A 17109-nucleotide genomic window follows, 5' to 3' on the forward strand; every position below is an offset into this window, starting at 1 on the left:
TGGCTGTGGCTGAGGGCAAAGTAGAACAAGGCCAACTGTTCAAGTGCTATTCATTTCTCTGTTTGCATTACATTTACTGTTATCCTATTGGCCAACACTTATCACATCGCTGAGCCCAAGTCAGAATGGCAGAGTATTACAAGGTAAATGGCAAAGATAAGGATGTGTGAGGAATGAAACTGAAGTTAGGCATTCTTTTTTTTTTTTTTTTTTAAATATATTTTATTGATTTTTTTTACAGAGAGGAAGGGAGAGGAATAGAGAGTTAGAAACATCGATGAGAAACATCGATCAGCTGCCTCCTGCACACCCCCTACTGGGGACGTGCCCGCAACCAAGGTACATGCCCTTGACCGGAATCGAACCTGGGACCTTTCAGTCCGCAGGCTGACGCTCTATCCATTGAGCCAAACCGGTTTCGGCTAGGCTTTCTTTATGAATGGGACAGCAATGGAGAAATGAACAACCTGAATAGAGATACTTGAGCCAGAATGAATCTTAGATTTTGTTACTGCTTTTGATTCATATTGATAGCTAAAATTTGTGTAAGTTTACCCTTTTCTGTATTTTTGTAAAACTAGACTTCAGCCAGTGGAGTTACTACTTCACTGCAGTATATTTGAACCTTTTTCTGTGTTGTTTTTCCTACTTTTTCAGTTCAACTAACTTGAAATGGTTTTGTTTGTCAAAGTATTAATTGGAACTATATCTACCATTAAGCCTGGTGTTACATTTAGGAATATTATCAGCAAATTCCTGGTATTGTAGTCTATGCAAATGATGCATATGTCATGCAAGGACAGTGTGTATAAAGGGAACAAAACCAAGAAAATATTTTGAAAGGTTAATTTCACCATCACTGCAGTATCATTTCATAGTATCATGTTTTAAAGTGTCATGAATAAAGCCGAAACTGGTTTGGCTCAATGGATAGAGCGTCGGCCTGTGGACTGAAGGGTCCCGGGTTCGATTCTGGTCAAGGCATGTACCTTGGCTGCGGGCATATCCCCAGTGGAGGGTGTGCAGGAGGCAGCTGATCGACGTTTCTCTCTCATCGATGTTTCTAGCTTTCTATCCCTCTCCCTTCCTCTCTGCAAAATTATCAATAAAATATATTTAAAAAAATAAATTAATAAATAAAAAATAAAATAAAGTGTCATGAATATCACAATCCTATCTAATAAAAGTAATATGCAAATTAACCATCACTCTGCTACACCCACCAGCCACGCCCACCAGCCAATCAGGAGCGAGTATGCAAATTAACCCAACCAAGATGGCTGCAGCCACGGAGAGAGCAGGAGGGAGGCTTGGGTGTCCCTAGCGATGGAAGAAGCCAAGCTTTCCGCACACCCTGGCCGGCCCACTCTAGGCTAAAAAGTTTCAATTATAGAAGATAAATAAATCCCAACAAAAATGGCGGCAGCCACGGAGCTGGAGAGAACAGGAGGCTAGTGTTGCCCCCGGTGGGTGATGGAGGAAGCCAAGCTTCTGAAGCCCTGGCCTCCACTACAAAGTTTCAGTTATAGAAGATAAATAAATCCCAACAGAAATGGCTGCTGCCATGGAGCAGAAGGCTTGGCTTTGCTCCAGGCTACAAAGTTTCAATTGTATAAGATAAATAAATCCCAGATACCAGGGCCTCTACTTGGGTCACCGGGGGGCGTGGCCAGCCTGCAAACCACCATACGCCCCTCGCCCAGGCTGCCCCACAACCCAAGGGAACCCCCACCCTGATCCGGGACACCCTTCAGGGCAAACCAGCTGGCCCCCACCCGTGCACCAGGCCTCTATCCTATGTAATAAAAGAGTAATATGCAGATTGACCATCATTCTAACACACAAGATAGCTGCCCCCATGTGGTCAAAGATTCTGCCCCCATGTGGACACAAAATGGCCACCACAAGATGGCCAGCAGGGGAGGGCAGTTGGGGGGGACCAGGCATGCAAGGGAGGGCAGTTGGGGGTGATCAGGCCAGCAAGGGAGGGCAATTGGGAGGGACCAGGCCTGCAAGGGAGGGAGGGCAGTTGGGGGCGATCAAGCCTGCAGGGGAAGGCAGTGAGGGGTGACCAGGTCGGCAGAGGAGGGAACTTGGCGGTGACTGGGCCTGCAGGGAAGGGCAGTTAGGGGGGGACCCAGGCCTGTAGGGGAGAGCAGTTGGGGGGACCAGGCCTGCAGCAGAGGGCAGTTAGGGGTCACCATGCCTGCAGGGGAGGGCAGTTAGGGGCAAGCAAGCTGGTAGGGGAGCAGTTTGGCATCAATCAGGCTGGCAGGGGGTGATCAGGCTGGCAGGCAGAAGCGATTAGGGGCAATCAGGAAGGCAGGCAGGTGAGCAGTTGGGAGCCAGCAGTCCTGGATTGTGAGAGGGATGTCTGACTGTCCGTTTAGGCCCAATCCCACCAGGGGTTCCAGATTGGAGAGGGTGCAGGCTGGGCTGAGGGACACCCTCCCCCCGCCCCAGTGCACAAATTTCATCCACTGGGCCTTTAGTACATTCATAAAAATGACCCTCTTGTCTTTATCAACTTTGACTTAACTGAAGTATTATGATTTAAAAAAATTTTTTTTTAATTTTTATATGTTTTTATTGATTTCAGAGAGGAGGGGAGCTCAAGAGAGAGAGAGAGAGAGGGGGGGGGTGAGAGAGATAGAAACATCAATGATGAGAGAGAATCATTGATTGGCTGCCTCTTGCACACTCCCTTCTGGGGATCGAGCCCGCAACCTGAGCATGTGCTCTTGATGGGAATCAAACTTGGGACCCTTTAGTCCACAGGCTGACGCTCTATCCACTGAGCCATAACAGCTAGAGCTAAAATTTCTTTTGAGCTATGTTTTATACCAGTCTAGAACATTTTGCTGTGATATACAGACATATTTTTCTGTCTTTAGTTGTCAGAATTTACATGAATTTTATGTGTATAGCATAGAAAATATTGAGATGAGGATTGATTTTGTAAAAGGAAAGACTTAATAAGTATTTGATATAAATTCGATATACATTTGGTTAATGAATTCAACTTTAAAAGTAGGGGTAGGAGGAAATTGTGGAAGATCGTAGTTTTTCATGGATTTCTCATTTTTAATAATTTTTATGATTGCTTTTGATTTACACTTTATGGGTTTTTTTGTTTGTTTGTTTGTTTGTTTTTAGGGAGAAGTAATAGCCCTGGATAAACTACCCAACAAAGTTAAGAAAATAAAGCAGAATGCTTTATTATTAGGGCTGCATTCCATTAGGGCTTTTTGCTTTGATGGAACAAAGGCGCTTAAACTTGATATGGTTAAGTGTACAGAAGGTGAGTCAAATTTAATCTTTTGAAGACTTTTATAGACAAGCAGATTTTGCTGTCATTGTTCTAGCCTCAAAATATCTACAGGCCTTAAAACTTTGGCATGGATCTAAGATTTTTTGCTTTAATAGATATCTCCTTTTCATCTCTTCAAGTTTTTAAATTTATTTTTATTTCTTTTATTTTTTATTTATTTATTTTTTTAAATATATTTTATTGATATTTCACAGAGAGGAAGGGAGAGGGATAGAGAGCTAGAAACATCGATGAGAGAGAAACATCGATCAGCTGCCTCTTGCACACCTCCCACTGAGGATGTGCCCGCAACCAAGGTACATGCCCTTGACCGGAATCGAACCCGGGACCTTTCAGTCCACAGGCCGACGCTCTATCCACTGAGCCAAACCGGTTTTGGCTATTTCTTTTATTTTTAATAAATCTTTATTGTTCAGATTATTATAGATGTTCCTCATTTTTTCCCCCATAGCTCCCCTCCACCTAATTCCCCACCCCACCCCATGCTCTTACCCCCCGCCACTGTCTTCATCCATAGGTGTAAGATTTTTGCCCAGTCTCTTCCCAAATCCCTCACGCCCCCCTCCCCCCTTGAATTGTCAGTCCACTCCCTTTCTATGCCCCTGATTCTATTATACTCATCAGTTTATTCTGTTCATCAGATTTTTTATTCACTTGATTTTTAGATTCACTTGTTGATAGGCATGTATTTGATGTCATTTTGTTGTTCATAATTCTTGTCTTTACCTTTTTCTTCTTCTTCCTCTTCTTAAAGAATACCCTTCAGCATTTCATAAATCCTGGTTTGGTGGTGATGAACTCCTTTAGCTTTTTCTTGTCTTTGAAGCTCTTTATCTGACCTTCAATTCTGAATGATAGCTTTGCTGGGTAGAGTAATCTTGGTTGTAGGTCCTTGCTGTTCATCACATTGAATATTTCTTGCCACTTCCTTCTGGCCTGCATAGTTTCTGTTGAGAAATCAGCTGACATTCGTATGGGTACTCACTTGTAGGTAACTAACTGTTTTTCTCTTGCTGCTTTCAAGATTCTCTCTTTGTTTTTTGCCCTTGGCATTTTAATTATGATGTGTCTTGGTGTGGTCCTCTTTGGATTCCTCTTGTTTGGGGTTCTCTGTGCTTCCTGGACTTGTAAGTCTATTTCTTTCACCAGGTAGGGAAAGTTTTCTGTCATTATTTCTTCTAATAGGTTTTCAATATTTTGCTCTCTGTCTTCTTCTGGCACCCCAATAATTCGGATATTGGTATGCTTAAAGTTGTCCCAGAGGCTCCTTACACTATCTTCATATTTTTGGATTCTTTTTTCTTTTTGTTTTTCTGGTTGGGTGTTTTTTGTTTCCTCATATTTCAGATCTTTGGTTTGATTCTTGGGGTCCTTTGCTCTACTGTTGAATTTCTGTATATTCTTTATTTTAGACAGTGTATGCTTAATTTCTGACTGGTCCTTTTCCATTTTTTTGGCATTCTCATTAAGGTCCTTAAAGGTCTCACTAAGTTCCTCAGAGGTTTTTGAAGATTGTTTAGTAACCTTATAAATGTGGTTTTGAACTCTATGTCCAGTAGTTTGCTTTCCTCCATTTCTTTCATTCGTGACATGTTTCTTTGTCTCTGCATTTTCGTTGCTTCCCTGTGTTGATGGGGTGGTTTTCTGTGGTAGGTGACCTATAGGTGCCCGTAGCTCAGCCTCCCCAATCACCTGAGGTGGATGCCTTTGGTACACCCCTTTGTGGGCTGAGTGCAAAGTCTTGGTGTAGTTAAGCCTTGATTGCTGTTGGTACACTGGGAGGAATTGACCTCCAGGCCAATTGGCTGTGAGGACCCGCTGTGTCTATAATGGAAGAACTGCTGCCCTGGAGACACGCTTATGGTGCAGGACTTGTTTCAGTGGGCTTTGGTGCTCACTGGGTCTGCCTCTTGAATGTGTCAGTTATGGATGTGAGGAATTGAAATCTGGTGTTGTCTCACACTGACCACTAGGTACACTGGCTTCTGGATCTCCAATGGGGTGCAGGTCAGCTACTGTTTGAGGCCACCCAGCAGGAGCTACAGCAATATCTGCAGATTTCTCCTCTTTGCTTGAGGTTTGGAGGTTTTGGAACTGTCTGACCAGAGCTGCAGTTTGTTAGGTTAAGCTGCGATAGGGCAGGCCATTTATATGCAGAAGCCTCAGTGCAGAGCTTGGGTGGGTTTGTAAATTGTGCGGGGTGGGGTCTCAGGGAATCACTAGGCTAGGGTGTGGCAAATAGCGATGGCTGCCAGTTAGCCGTCTCTGCGTCTCCGAGTTTCCGCGTCCCCGCGTCCTGTGCCCCAGCACAGTAAACAATGATTCCTGTGCACACCTCTGCAAAAAGCCATCCTCACTTTCTGACCCGATGGCAGACAGTCCAGCTTCTCCTCGTAGGTGTCTAGGTCCCCAAAGTCTCGCCAGAAACTGGGTTCAGGGTAATCGGGAGCTTGTGTCTCCCTTCGGGTTGAAAGAACAGCACACCCAGTCACCAGCCCGATTCGCCCGCCTCCGTACCTCAGCTTATCCGTGCTTGTGCATGCTCTTTTCTCTTTCCTTCTAGTTGTAGAACTTCTAGTCATCCAGCTTTTCCTTGGTTCTGGGTGATAGACATTTTGTCTTTTAGTTGTAGTTTTGGTGTGGTTGTGAGAGGCAGCACATACAGGTGTATACCTTATACCGCCATCTTGGTTTTCTCCCCTCAAGTTTTTAGTAAGTCCAACCCCCAAGACTTGGTCAAACTCTTTTTTCTTCTTTTTTTTAATCACCATTTATTCTCTCTATATCCTCTTTCACCTCCACCCACACCTCTACCCCCTTGGTCAATTTTTTTATACTTGACATTTATGTCTTAATTTCATAATGCATCTCACAAAGCTCCCGAGCCTTTCAATTTTATGATTCTTGAGCTATGTTGTATTATTTCTTCATTTTTCTTGAGGAATGGGGCTATGGAGCTGGGAAGGGAGGGAAAAATTACATTTATTAAATCACTTGGGCCTCTTTCTCTTATTTAGATTTGATTTCATGAAACACTCGACAAAACTGTGTACTTTAACGAACTCACTGGCATTAGTTTTTCCTGAGTGTTTATTGATTAAAGATGAGTTTTAAAAAGCTGAGGATGTGGTCTCTGATTTGCCAACCCCCTTACAGAACATCTAGATCAGCGGTCGCCAACCAGCAGTCCGTGGACCACTGGTTGTCCATGAGGTCCAAAAGGTTGGTGATGGCTGATCTAGATTGCCTTTATTAGCAAACAAAACTCACGTAAATTTGAAGATCTAATTGGATTCACTAAGCTGATTATTGGCTAACATACCATCTAGATTACAGGGGTCCTCAAACTTTTTAAACAGGGGGCCAGTTCACTGTCCCTCAGACCGTTGGAGGGCCGGACTATAGTTTAAAAAAACTATGAACAACTTCCTATGCGCACTGTGGGCCCGGGACGAGTCGTCTGCTAAGCAGGACAGGCACCGGCACCTGGCGGGCCGGATAAATGTCCTCGGCAGGCCGCATGTGGCCCGTGGGCCGTAGCTTGAGGACCCCTGAAAACTAAAAGCTTGCTCCCAGGGTTGTACCAAGGGGAGGTTTTTATAGGAAGAAGAGTGGGGCCAGGACACCATTTCTTTCTCTCTCTGGGAACTGAAGGGGAGGGTTTTTATCCTGTAGTTTGCCTTCTCTTTCTATGGGGAATATAGAGGGTTCACAGTGACATATTACCTTATTGGTGCTTGACCTGAAAATTCCAGACTGGTTGATTAAAGATGTTTCTGGGAGAAGTTGAACCTGCAGATAAATCAGGTGTTAAATCTAGGTTTAGTATCAAGGGCTTTTAGCACTGAGTATTGTCATTTTGATACTGTGGTTTTCTCTTTAATATCATAAGGAAAAATACTCTTTCTAACTCTGTCGTTTTGTTGTAGGCTGCAGAATGGCAACAGGTGTCTGACCGGTGGGGTTAGATCAGACCTGGTTCAGCAACCTCGGTACTTGGATTTTGACTGCGTAAAGAGCCAATTAATTAGGAGTTGTTTATTGCTCACAGCCCAGAGGGAGGTGTCTCATCCAAATCTCTGAGCACCACATACAGGAAGTCTCCCGTATTTATTCTTTTCGAGCCTCTTTGTTTGCAGATATTACAAAGAGCTCTGTGTGAGTTATTGTTACAAACAGTTGTAACCTTGAATACATAATGAGTTTGTACCTGGCATAAGAATATGGGAATTGTTATCAGTATTAGTCTATTTTAGTCTATTACATTGGATGGCTAGCTTACAAGGTCAGACAGTTACGTTTATCTTTTTCTATTATTTGAACTAAAAGTCATTTTACAGAATAACAGACTATCTTAAAGTGACAGTTTATAATGACAGAGTTTACAGAACTAGGGACTGTCTAACAATAGCAGAGAATTCAAACAGCAGTTTTATACAAGATGGAGGTTACTATGCTTCAATAGAAGTAAAGGAAGGGCTCTTGGAGCTTGGGAGTGGGGAAGCTAATGGTAATGCACCTGGAGGGATGGAAAGGGGAAAGGAAAAGAGAAAAGGAAAAGGAAAGGTGTGGGAGTGGGCATGCTCCTTAGGTCCTCTGTCCTAAGGGTTTGAAGGGTGGAGATTTTAGGCAGGTCCTAGGGGAAGATCTCAGTGGAATATTCAGCAGTTCTCCAGGTGTGCCCTTTCAAGGTTGTGGTCTCCACTAATTAATTGGCCTGCATCAGGACAGGGGGTCATTATTCAATATAGCTGGTCCTGAGGTGGCTTGTCTGGTTTTGTTGCTTTTCTGGGCCTGGAGCTGAAATACAATTGAGGCCTAGATGTTATCTCTAGGTAGGTCCAAACCTCATGACCAGATATGCTAGGAGAGGAAGGTCACCCTGGGGGGTGAGGTCCCACCCCATAATTGTCCTTTTCTAGGCACCCAGGACTTTCCAACCTGGTGACTTCTGTACTTGGCCCATAGTCCTTGCTCTGCTCATGTCTAACTGCCTACAACAATTTATCTGTATATAAGCTGTCATTCACAAAAATGACTATTAGACAGTAGACAGTTCAAAATAATCCATTACTATAACTTCACTAAAATTATTGTTAGGTCACCAATTTAAACAAGTCCCTGTAACATTTCTTATAATACTGGTTTAGTAGTGATAAACTATTTTAGCTTTTTCTTGTTTGGGAAACTCTCCTTCAATTCTAAAATGATAGCCTTGCTGGATAAAGCAGTCTTGGTTGTAGGTCTTTGCATTTCATCATATTGAATATTGAATATTTAATGCCAACCACTTCTGGCCTTCAGTGTTTCTGCTGAGAAGTCACTTGACCTTTTTTATTGGAGTTCTCTTGTAGGTAACTGACTGGTTATCTTTTGCTACTTTTAAGACTTTTTCTCTGTCTTTACCTTTGGAATTTTAATTATGATGTGTCTTGGTATGGACCTCTTTGGTTCATCTTTTTGGGACTCTGCATTTTCTGGACTTGTATGTTTATTTCCTTCAACAGCTTAGGGAAGTTTTCAGTCATTATTTCTTAAAAAATATTCTCAATCTCTTGCACTCTTTCCTTTTATACTTGTACCCCTATTTTGTGAGTAATGATACACTTGATTTTGTCCCAGAAATTAAACTATCCTTATTTTATTAACTTCTTTTTTCTTTTCTGATTGGCTGTGTTCTGCTATCTTGTCTTCCAGTTCACTGTTTTGATCATCTGTTTTATATAATCTGATGTTGCTTCTCTCTAATGTATTCTTCATTTCTGTTATTATAGCCTTCGTTTCTGACTGCTTGTTTTCTATGGTTTCTATCTCTTTTTGACGTTCTCACTGAGGTAATTTATTTTGCCCCTAAGTTCATTGAGCATTCTTATGACCAGTGTTTTAAACTCTGCATCTGGTAAATTGCTTGTGTCCTTTTAGTTTAATTGTGTGTTTTTATTGTTGTTTTTTTCCTGGAGCTTTGTCTTTTTCTTTTACTTGGGACGTGTTTCCTTGTCTCCTCATTCTGGCTGACTTCCTGTGTTTGTTTTTATGTATTAAGTAGATCTGGTACATCTTGTTGTTCCTGGCAGAGTGGCCTGTGTTGTAGGTGTCCTTTGAGGCCCAGTGGTGCAGTCTTTTCTGGTCAACCTTAGCCGGATTTCCAGACTTATTCCTTGTGTCTGTTTTATATGCCCTCTTATTGTGGTTGAGCCTTGATTACTGTTGGTATATCAGTGGTTGGGATTGACCTCCTGGCTGACTGCCTGTGGATCTGGTCATGGCTACATGTGATGAGCTCTAGGGCAGGGCTGACCCCACTGAACAGGAGTCACTTTAATGGGACTCTGGTGTCAGCTGACTCCTCCCTTGCAGTGTCATTTGTGGAGCTGGTTGGGTGTATGTCTTATATAGTCTGTAGCTAGCCACTGGCTTTGTTGGTTCTGGAGCTTCTTGGGAGGGGATCTAGTGAATGTCAAGGACAACTGCCATTTTTGCTCAGTTGGGTGTCTGGTAGGAGCTACAAAGTGATCTGTGGTTTGTTGCCACTTGTACTGGTTTTGGGCATGTATGGGAGAGGGTATGCTGTGAACCAAGTTCCGCTGACACTAGTGCTGGGCTTTGAGACCCCTTAGTGGGCACCGTGATATGAGCTGAAGGCCAGCTTTCACTTGTGCAGGGCTTGTGGATGCTTAGTTGAAGCTATGGTTTAAGCCAAGGGTGGCTGCAGTTTTTGCCAGGCTTGGAGCCACTAGTTAGGAGTTACAATGCAAGTTGAGATCGCTTGCCACTTGTGTTAGGCTTGGCGCTTAGCAAGAGGTACAGGGTATGCCAATGCCAGCCAGTGCTTGCTTGGAGTTTGTAGACCTTTGAGAGATTTTAGGAAAGTGCTCAGCATGAACCTAAGGAGGCCACTCATGTGGAAAAGCTGCTGAAAGATATTCAGACTGGACACACTAGGTGGGTGGGAAGGGGTATCAGGGAATCACCAGGGTGACACAAATGTGCTACCCAGGTAATGGAGAACTCTGACTTGGCACCTGCCTGCACCTGGCCCTGTGGATGGGGGTTGTGCTCAACAAAGGAGTAATGTGCCTGCCAACACTTTCATACCCAGAGGGAGCTTTCTTTACCCCGGCCTCTCGAATCTAGTGAATTTCATTTTTCTCCATGTGTCCCTTCCAGTTTTTGAGCTGCTGCCCTGCCCTGGGAGGGAGTGAGTTGGCAGGAAAGTGTGTGCTTGGGCCCTTTAAGAGGATTCCTGGGTAAACAGCAGCTTTCCATTTCACTTGGGTGTCATCACCACTGCATTTTACAGCCAGGTGTTATGGGGACTACTTTTTCTGAAACTGGTGCACAGGGCTTGGGAGGTTGGTGTGGGTTTTGGACTCCTTGCTCCTCAGAAGGGACTGCTCCCACTGAGATATCCCTCCCAATTTTTAGTTGCCACACCCTGGGTATGGGACATGTCCCTTCTGCATCTCTACCCCTTCTATCAGTCTCACCCTGCCTTCTTCTTTATATCCTTAACTAGTGGCCCGGTGCATGAAATTCGTGCACATTAAAAGGGGGACCCAGAGTCAAGTCCCCGCCCACCCACAAGCGCCTCAAAATCGTGTGAGACCCAGACCCGGTTGCTCCCCCCCACCCCAATTGGGCTAGATCCAGACCCAGCCAGTCTCACTCTTGTCAAGCCCTGCCGGGCAGTGGGTGTAGCCTCAGGTCCCCCGGCCCAGCACTGGGATGGGGGCACAGCCTCAGGTCCCCCATCAAGCCCCAGTGGTAGGGGGGCACGGCCTGAGTTGCCCCCACCCAGCACTGGGGGTGCACCTTGAGGTCCCCCATCAAGCCCCACTAGGTGGGGAGCATGGCCTGAGGTCCCCTGTCAAGCCCCACTAGGCAGGAGGGGCGCAGCCTCAGGTCCCCTGTCCCTGGTGCCTGAGTGGGGGGCACAGCCTGAGGTCCCTTGTCAAGCCCTTCCGGGTGGGGGGGCGCAGCCTGAGGTCCCCTGTCAAGCCCCATGGGGGCGGGGGAGGGCGTAGCCTCAGGTCCCTGCTGATTGCTCATTAAGGCTCCTTAAGGGAACTTGTCCTCAGCTGTGGGTGCAGCCATCTTTGTGATGGAGTGATGGTCAAATAGCATATTCCCTCTTTATTAGATAGATTATAGGACTTCTGTTCAACTTGTCTTGTGGTGGTACTCAGTGATGGTTGTTGTATAATTTTCTTTAATTTTGATATGGTTGTGGGAGGAGGCAGGCACAGTGTTTTCCCACTCCACCATCTTGACAAAACAATCTATTCACATTTAATGTTCTTGATATCATTGGATTTACATGTGCCATTTTGCTTCTTTTCTATCTCTTATATTTTGTTGTTGTTGTTTCTCCTTCCTTAATTGCTTTTTTAAAACTTTAAATATATATATATATATATATATATATATTATAAATTAATTTCAGAGAGAAAGGGAGAGGGAGAGAGAGATAGAAGCATCAGTGATGAGAGAGAATCATTGATTGGCTGCCTCCTGTATGCCCCCTACTGGGGATCGAGCCCGTAACCCAAGCATGTGCCCTTGACCAGAATTGAACCTGGGGCCCTTCAGTCTGTAGGCCGACGCTCTATTCACTGAGCCAAACCGGATAGGGCCTTAATTGCTTTTTTTAAAAATTAAGTACATAAATACTAATGTAACATTTTATTTACTTAAATGACTTTCAGTTTGTGTTATGAACTCACATAGTTATAATAATAGTTGTAATATTCCTTTATATAATTTTATGTCTATAAAATTTCTAAAAGAAACAGAAGAAAGAAGGGATATATAATTTTAGATTTTATGTTACTTTTCTTACTAGTTTTCTTCACTTGTTCCTGTGGATTTGAGTTCCATCTGGTGTCATTTTCTTCCTCCAATACAGCTTTGTTTCCACTCACCATTTTTGCTGTTATTGGCAAATATATTACATTTGCCATATATATACACACATACTATATATATGGATATGGATATATGATACATGTGTATATATGTATATACATATATAGCGTTTATTACATATATAGGGCAATCATTGGAATTGTATGCATATTTACTCAGTTGATTTTTAAATCAAGAGAATATGCATTTATACTGTTTTTTATAATTACACAATTACCTTTACGTGTGTTCTTTGTATTTTCATATGGACTCAAATTACACTCTAGTTCATTTCCTTTCAACTTGAAGAACTTTTTTTTTTTTAATATATTTTATTGATATTTTACAGAGAGGAAGGGAGAGGAATAGAGAGCCAGAAACATCGATGAGAGAGAAACATCGATCAGCTGCCTCCTGCACACCTCCCACTGGGGATGTGCCCGCAACCAAGGTACATGCCCTTGACCGGAATCAAAACTGGGACCCTTCAGTCCGCAGGCCGACGCTCTATCCACTGAGCCAAACCGGTTTTGGCTCAACTTGAAGAACTTTTAAAAGTATTTCTTATAATGCAGATTTCTAGCAATAATTCTCTAGGTTTTTGTTTATCTGGGAGTATCTCTATTTCACCTTCATTTTTAAAAGATAATCTGTCTGTACTTTGAATATATCATCTCACTGCCTTTTGGCTTTCATTTTTCTGATGAGAAAACATCTTTTAATCGTATTGTGGTTCCCTAGTATATGAAAGTCATTTTTCTTTTGCAGCTTTTTTATTTTATTTTAATAGTATGTTATATTTACTTCCCAGTGTCCAAAATGTTATCATTTCAACATATATCTCTTGCAGCTTTAACGATATCTTTTCTTTGCCTTTTACTTTCAAAATTTTTAGTATGATGTGTCTGATAGCTGATCTTCTTTGCATTTGTCCTACTTAAAATTTGTGGAGCATCTTGATCATTTTTTTGTTTTTGTCTCTCCTTTTCTGGTGCTCTTATTGTGTTTATATTGGTGCACTTAATGGTGTCACACATACCTCTGAAGCTATGTTCATTTTTCTTCTATTGTCTGTGATTTTCAGATTGCATCATTTCTATTCTTCTATCTTCAAATACACTGATTCTTTTTTCTATCAGCTGAAGTCTATAATTGAGCCCCTCTACTGAATTTGTCATTTGTTATTATACATTCAATTCCAGAATTTCCATTTGTTTTGTTTCTTTTTTGAAATTTGTATTTATTGTTGTGTTCTATTTGGTGAAACATTGTTGCTATGTGTTCCTTTGCCTCCTGAAGCATAGTTTCTTTTTATTTAATTCTTTGAACATATATTTTATTGGCTGTTTTAAAGTCTTTGCTAAGTCTGCTCTCTATGCCCTCTCAAAGATAGTTTCTGTTGTGTTGGGTCACACTTTTATGTTTCTTTGCATAACTCATAATTTGCTGTTGTTGAAAACTGGTTAATAAGTTGCACCAACTCTATTTGTTTTTTTGTTTTGTTTTGTTTTTTTAAAAATAAATCTTTATTGTTCAGATTATTACAGGTGTTCCTCTTTTTTTTCCCCCATAGCTCCCCTCCACCTGATTCCCCACCCCACCCCATGCCCTTACCCCCCGCCACTGTCTTCATCCATAGGTGCAAGATTTTTGTCCATTCTCTTCCCGCACCCCTCACACCCCCTTCCCCCTGAGAATTGGCAGTCCACTCCCTTTCTATGTCCCTGATTATATTATATTCACCAGTCCATTCTGTTCTTCAGATTTTTTATTCACTTGATTTTTAGATTCACTTGTTGGTAGGTATGTATTTGATGTCATTTTGTTGTTCATAATTTTTATCTTTACCTTTTTCTTCTTCTTCCTCTTCTTAAAGAATACCCTTCAGCATTTCATGTAATCCTGGTTTGGTGGTGATGAACTCCTTTAGCTTTTTCTTGTCTGTGAAGCTCTTTGTCTGACCTTCAACTCTGAATGATAGCTTTGCTGGGTAGAGTAATCTTGGTTGTAGGTTCTTACTGTTCACCACTTTGAATATTTCTTGCCACTCCCTTCTGGCCTGCATAGTTTCTGCTGAGAAATCAGCTGACAGTCGTATGGGTGCTCCCTTGTAGGTAACTAACTGTTTTTCTCTTGCTGCTTTCAAGATTCTCTCTTTGTCTTTTGCCCTTGGCATTTTAATTATGATGTGTCTTGGTGTGGTCCTCTTTGGATTCCTCTTGTTTGGGGTTCTCTGCGCTTCCTGAACTTGTAAGTCTATTTCTTTCACCAGGTAGGGAAAGTTTTCTGTCATTATTTCTTCTAATAGGTTTTCAATATTTTGCTCTCTGTCTTCTTCTGGCACCCCAAAAATTCAGATGTTGGTACGCTTAAAGTTGTCCCAGAGGCTCCTTACACTATCTTCATATTTTTGGATTCTTTTTTCTTTTTGTTTTTCTGGTTGGGTGTTTTTTGTTTTCTCATATTTCAGATCTTTGGTTTGATTCTTGGGATACATTGATCTACAGTTGAGTTTCTGTATATTCTACCTAATAAAAGAGTAACATGCTAATTGACCATACCTTCGTGACGCCCACCAGCCAATCAGGAGTGAGTATGCAAATTAACCCAACAAAGATGGAAGGTTAATTTGCATACGCAGGCTCTGAGCGGCCAGGGGCGCACCACCCCAGCGGCTCCAGGCCTCTGGGCTGCGTGGGAAGGTGGAAAGGTGGCTCCATCCAGAGCGAAGGCAGTGCCGGCAGCCAGGGGAAGAAAGGCTCATTCTTGCATGAATATTCGTGCATTTGGCCTCTAGTATTAAATATAAGTCCAAATTACTTTCATCAGGTACTTGATTGAGGGGAGTAATTGTTTTTTCTACTTTCTATTCCAGACTGAGTTTAAATTCCTGATAATTGCTTCTGTCTCAGGAATTTTTTTTATTGTAGACCAATAGGGAAGACACAAATATGTTTATAATTCTCTTTATAGGAGAGCCTCCATTCTTACCAGAATCTTTTGATCGAATTCTTCTTGATGCACCCTGCAGTGGACTGGGTCAGAGACCAAACATGGCTTGTTCTTGGACTTTGAAGGAAGTGACATCGTATCAACCCTTACAGCGAAAACTCTTTACTGTGGTATGTGATGACACTTTGCTGTGAAAGAAAGTTGGCCTTCACTGGTTTGATGTTTAAATCATTGAAAGCGGTGTTCATAGCAGCATTGTTCACAGTAACCAAATGTGGAAACCACTGAAGTGTCCATCAACAGGTAAATAAGCAAAATATGGTATACATACAGTGCAATATTATTCAGCCTTACAAAGGAATGAAGTCCTGATACATGCTGCCACATGGATGGACTTTGAAAACATTATGCCAGACATAAAAGACAAATATTATATGATTCCATTTATATAAGGTAACTTAGAATAGGCAAATTCATAGAGACTAGTGGTTACCAGGGGCTGGAGATGTGAAGGAATAAGGGGTTATTGTTTAATGGGCACAGAGTTTAAGTTGAAGATGATGAAAAAAATGTGGGTTTAGATAATGGTGATAATTGCCCAGCAGTGTGAATGTACTTAATGCCACTGAATTATATACTTAGGCGTGGTTATTAATATGATAAATTCATTATGTATATTTTACCACACACAAAAGGACAGAGAAGGTCTAGTTTTAAGTACAGGGAGCTTTCCTTTATGTTGACTTCACTATTTCTTTCAGGTAATAGTAGAATTTCTTCACTCAGATGAAATGAGTTTCCAACATTCCTTTATCTTTAAAATGTCCCAGGATTATTTACTACATGATGTGAATAATTATATATAAAACCAGTTATTCTTTTTAATAGGGTTCCTGGATCATCTTAGATAGCAAATTTAAGAAAAAAGTGGGAAGTCCATTTATATAACTATCTAATGCAATATTGTTATGTCAACTGTAATTGAAAAATTAAAAAAAATTGTATAAGTGGTAAGTCCAAAAAAATAAAAATGGGAAGTGACAATGTCCAGTGTAGGAGATAGGAGAACCATAAAAACGGCAAATTTAACTGGTCACCAGTTCGTTTCAGAAGAAGTCAGGATAGAATATTTGACAATTTCTCTCAGTCTTGCAAAAATGATACAATAGATTTCACAAAATATAGATAGCATTTGATCAAGGATTACTTCATTATTTTTACTCATGCCTTAATTATAAACACATAGGCTACAGCAACAATGGGTGTAATATTATGTGGTCTCTGAAGCTGTCTTTGAGTATATTTCCAGTCATCTCTCCTGTTGTCTCCTTTCGTACACAAAGGTGGCAAAGGTCATGGATTATTTAACTTGTTCTTTTTTTATACAATCTGAGAAGAACACATCTTTATTTTATTTTATTTTATTTTATTTTATTTTATTTTATTTTATTTATTTATTTTTTGAGAGCCAAATTTTTTGTTTATTTTTTTAATCTTTATTGTTCAGATTATTACAGGTGTTCCTCTTCACCCCCACCCCCCCCGCATAGCTCCCCTCCACCTGATTCTCCACCCCACCCCATGCCCTTACCCCCCGCCACTGTCTTCATCCATAGGTGCAAGATTTTTGTCCAATCTCTTCCCGCACCACTCACACTCCCTTCCCCCTGAGAATTGGCAGTCCACTCCCTTTCTATGTCCCTGATTCTATTATATTCACCAGTCCATTCTGTTCTTCAGATTTTTTATTCACTTGATTTTTAGATTCACTTGTTGATAGGCATGTATTTGATGTCATTTTGTTGTTCATAATTTTTATCTTTACCTTTTTCTTCTTCCTCTTCTTTAAGAATACCCTTCAGCATTTCATGTAATCCTGGTTTGGTGGTGATGAACTCCTTTAGCTTTTTCTTGTCTGTGAA

General features: G+C 41.7%; 1 protein-coding gene across 1 annotated transcript in view; it reads left to right on the plus strand.

Annotated features, from left to right (window-relative positions):
- NSUN6 (NOP2/Sun RNA methyltransferase 6) overlaps positions 1-17109 on the plus strand; it is a 49149-nt gene that overhangs the window by 22281 nt on the left and 9759 nt on the right. The window contains exons 8-9 of the mRNA XM_080640832.1: positions 3157-3301; positions 15209-15357. Of these exons, the coding sequence (XP_080496958.1) occupies positions 3157-3301; positions 15209-15357 (294 nt within the window). The remainder of the gene's footprint in view (positions 1-3156; positions 3302-15208; positions 15358-17109) is intronic.

This window comes from Plecotus auritus (genome assembly GCF_963455305.1).
Source record: "Plecotus auritus genome assembly, chromosome: 1".
In the NCBI taxonomy this organism is placed as follows: Eukaryota; Metazoa; Chordata; class Mammalia; order Chiroptera; family Vespertilionidae; genus Plecotus; species Plecotus auritus.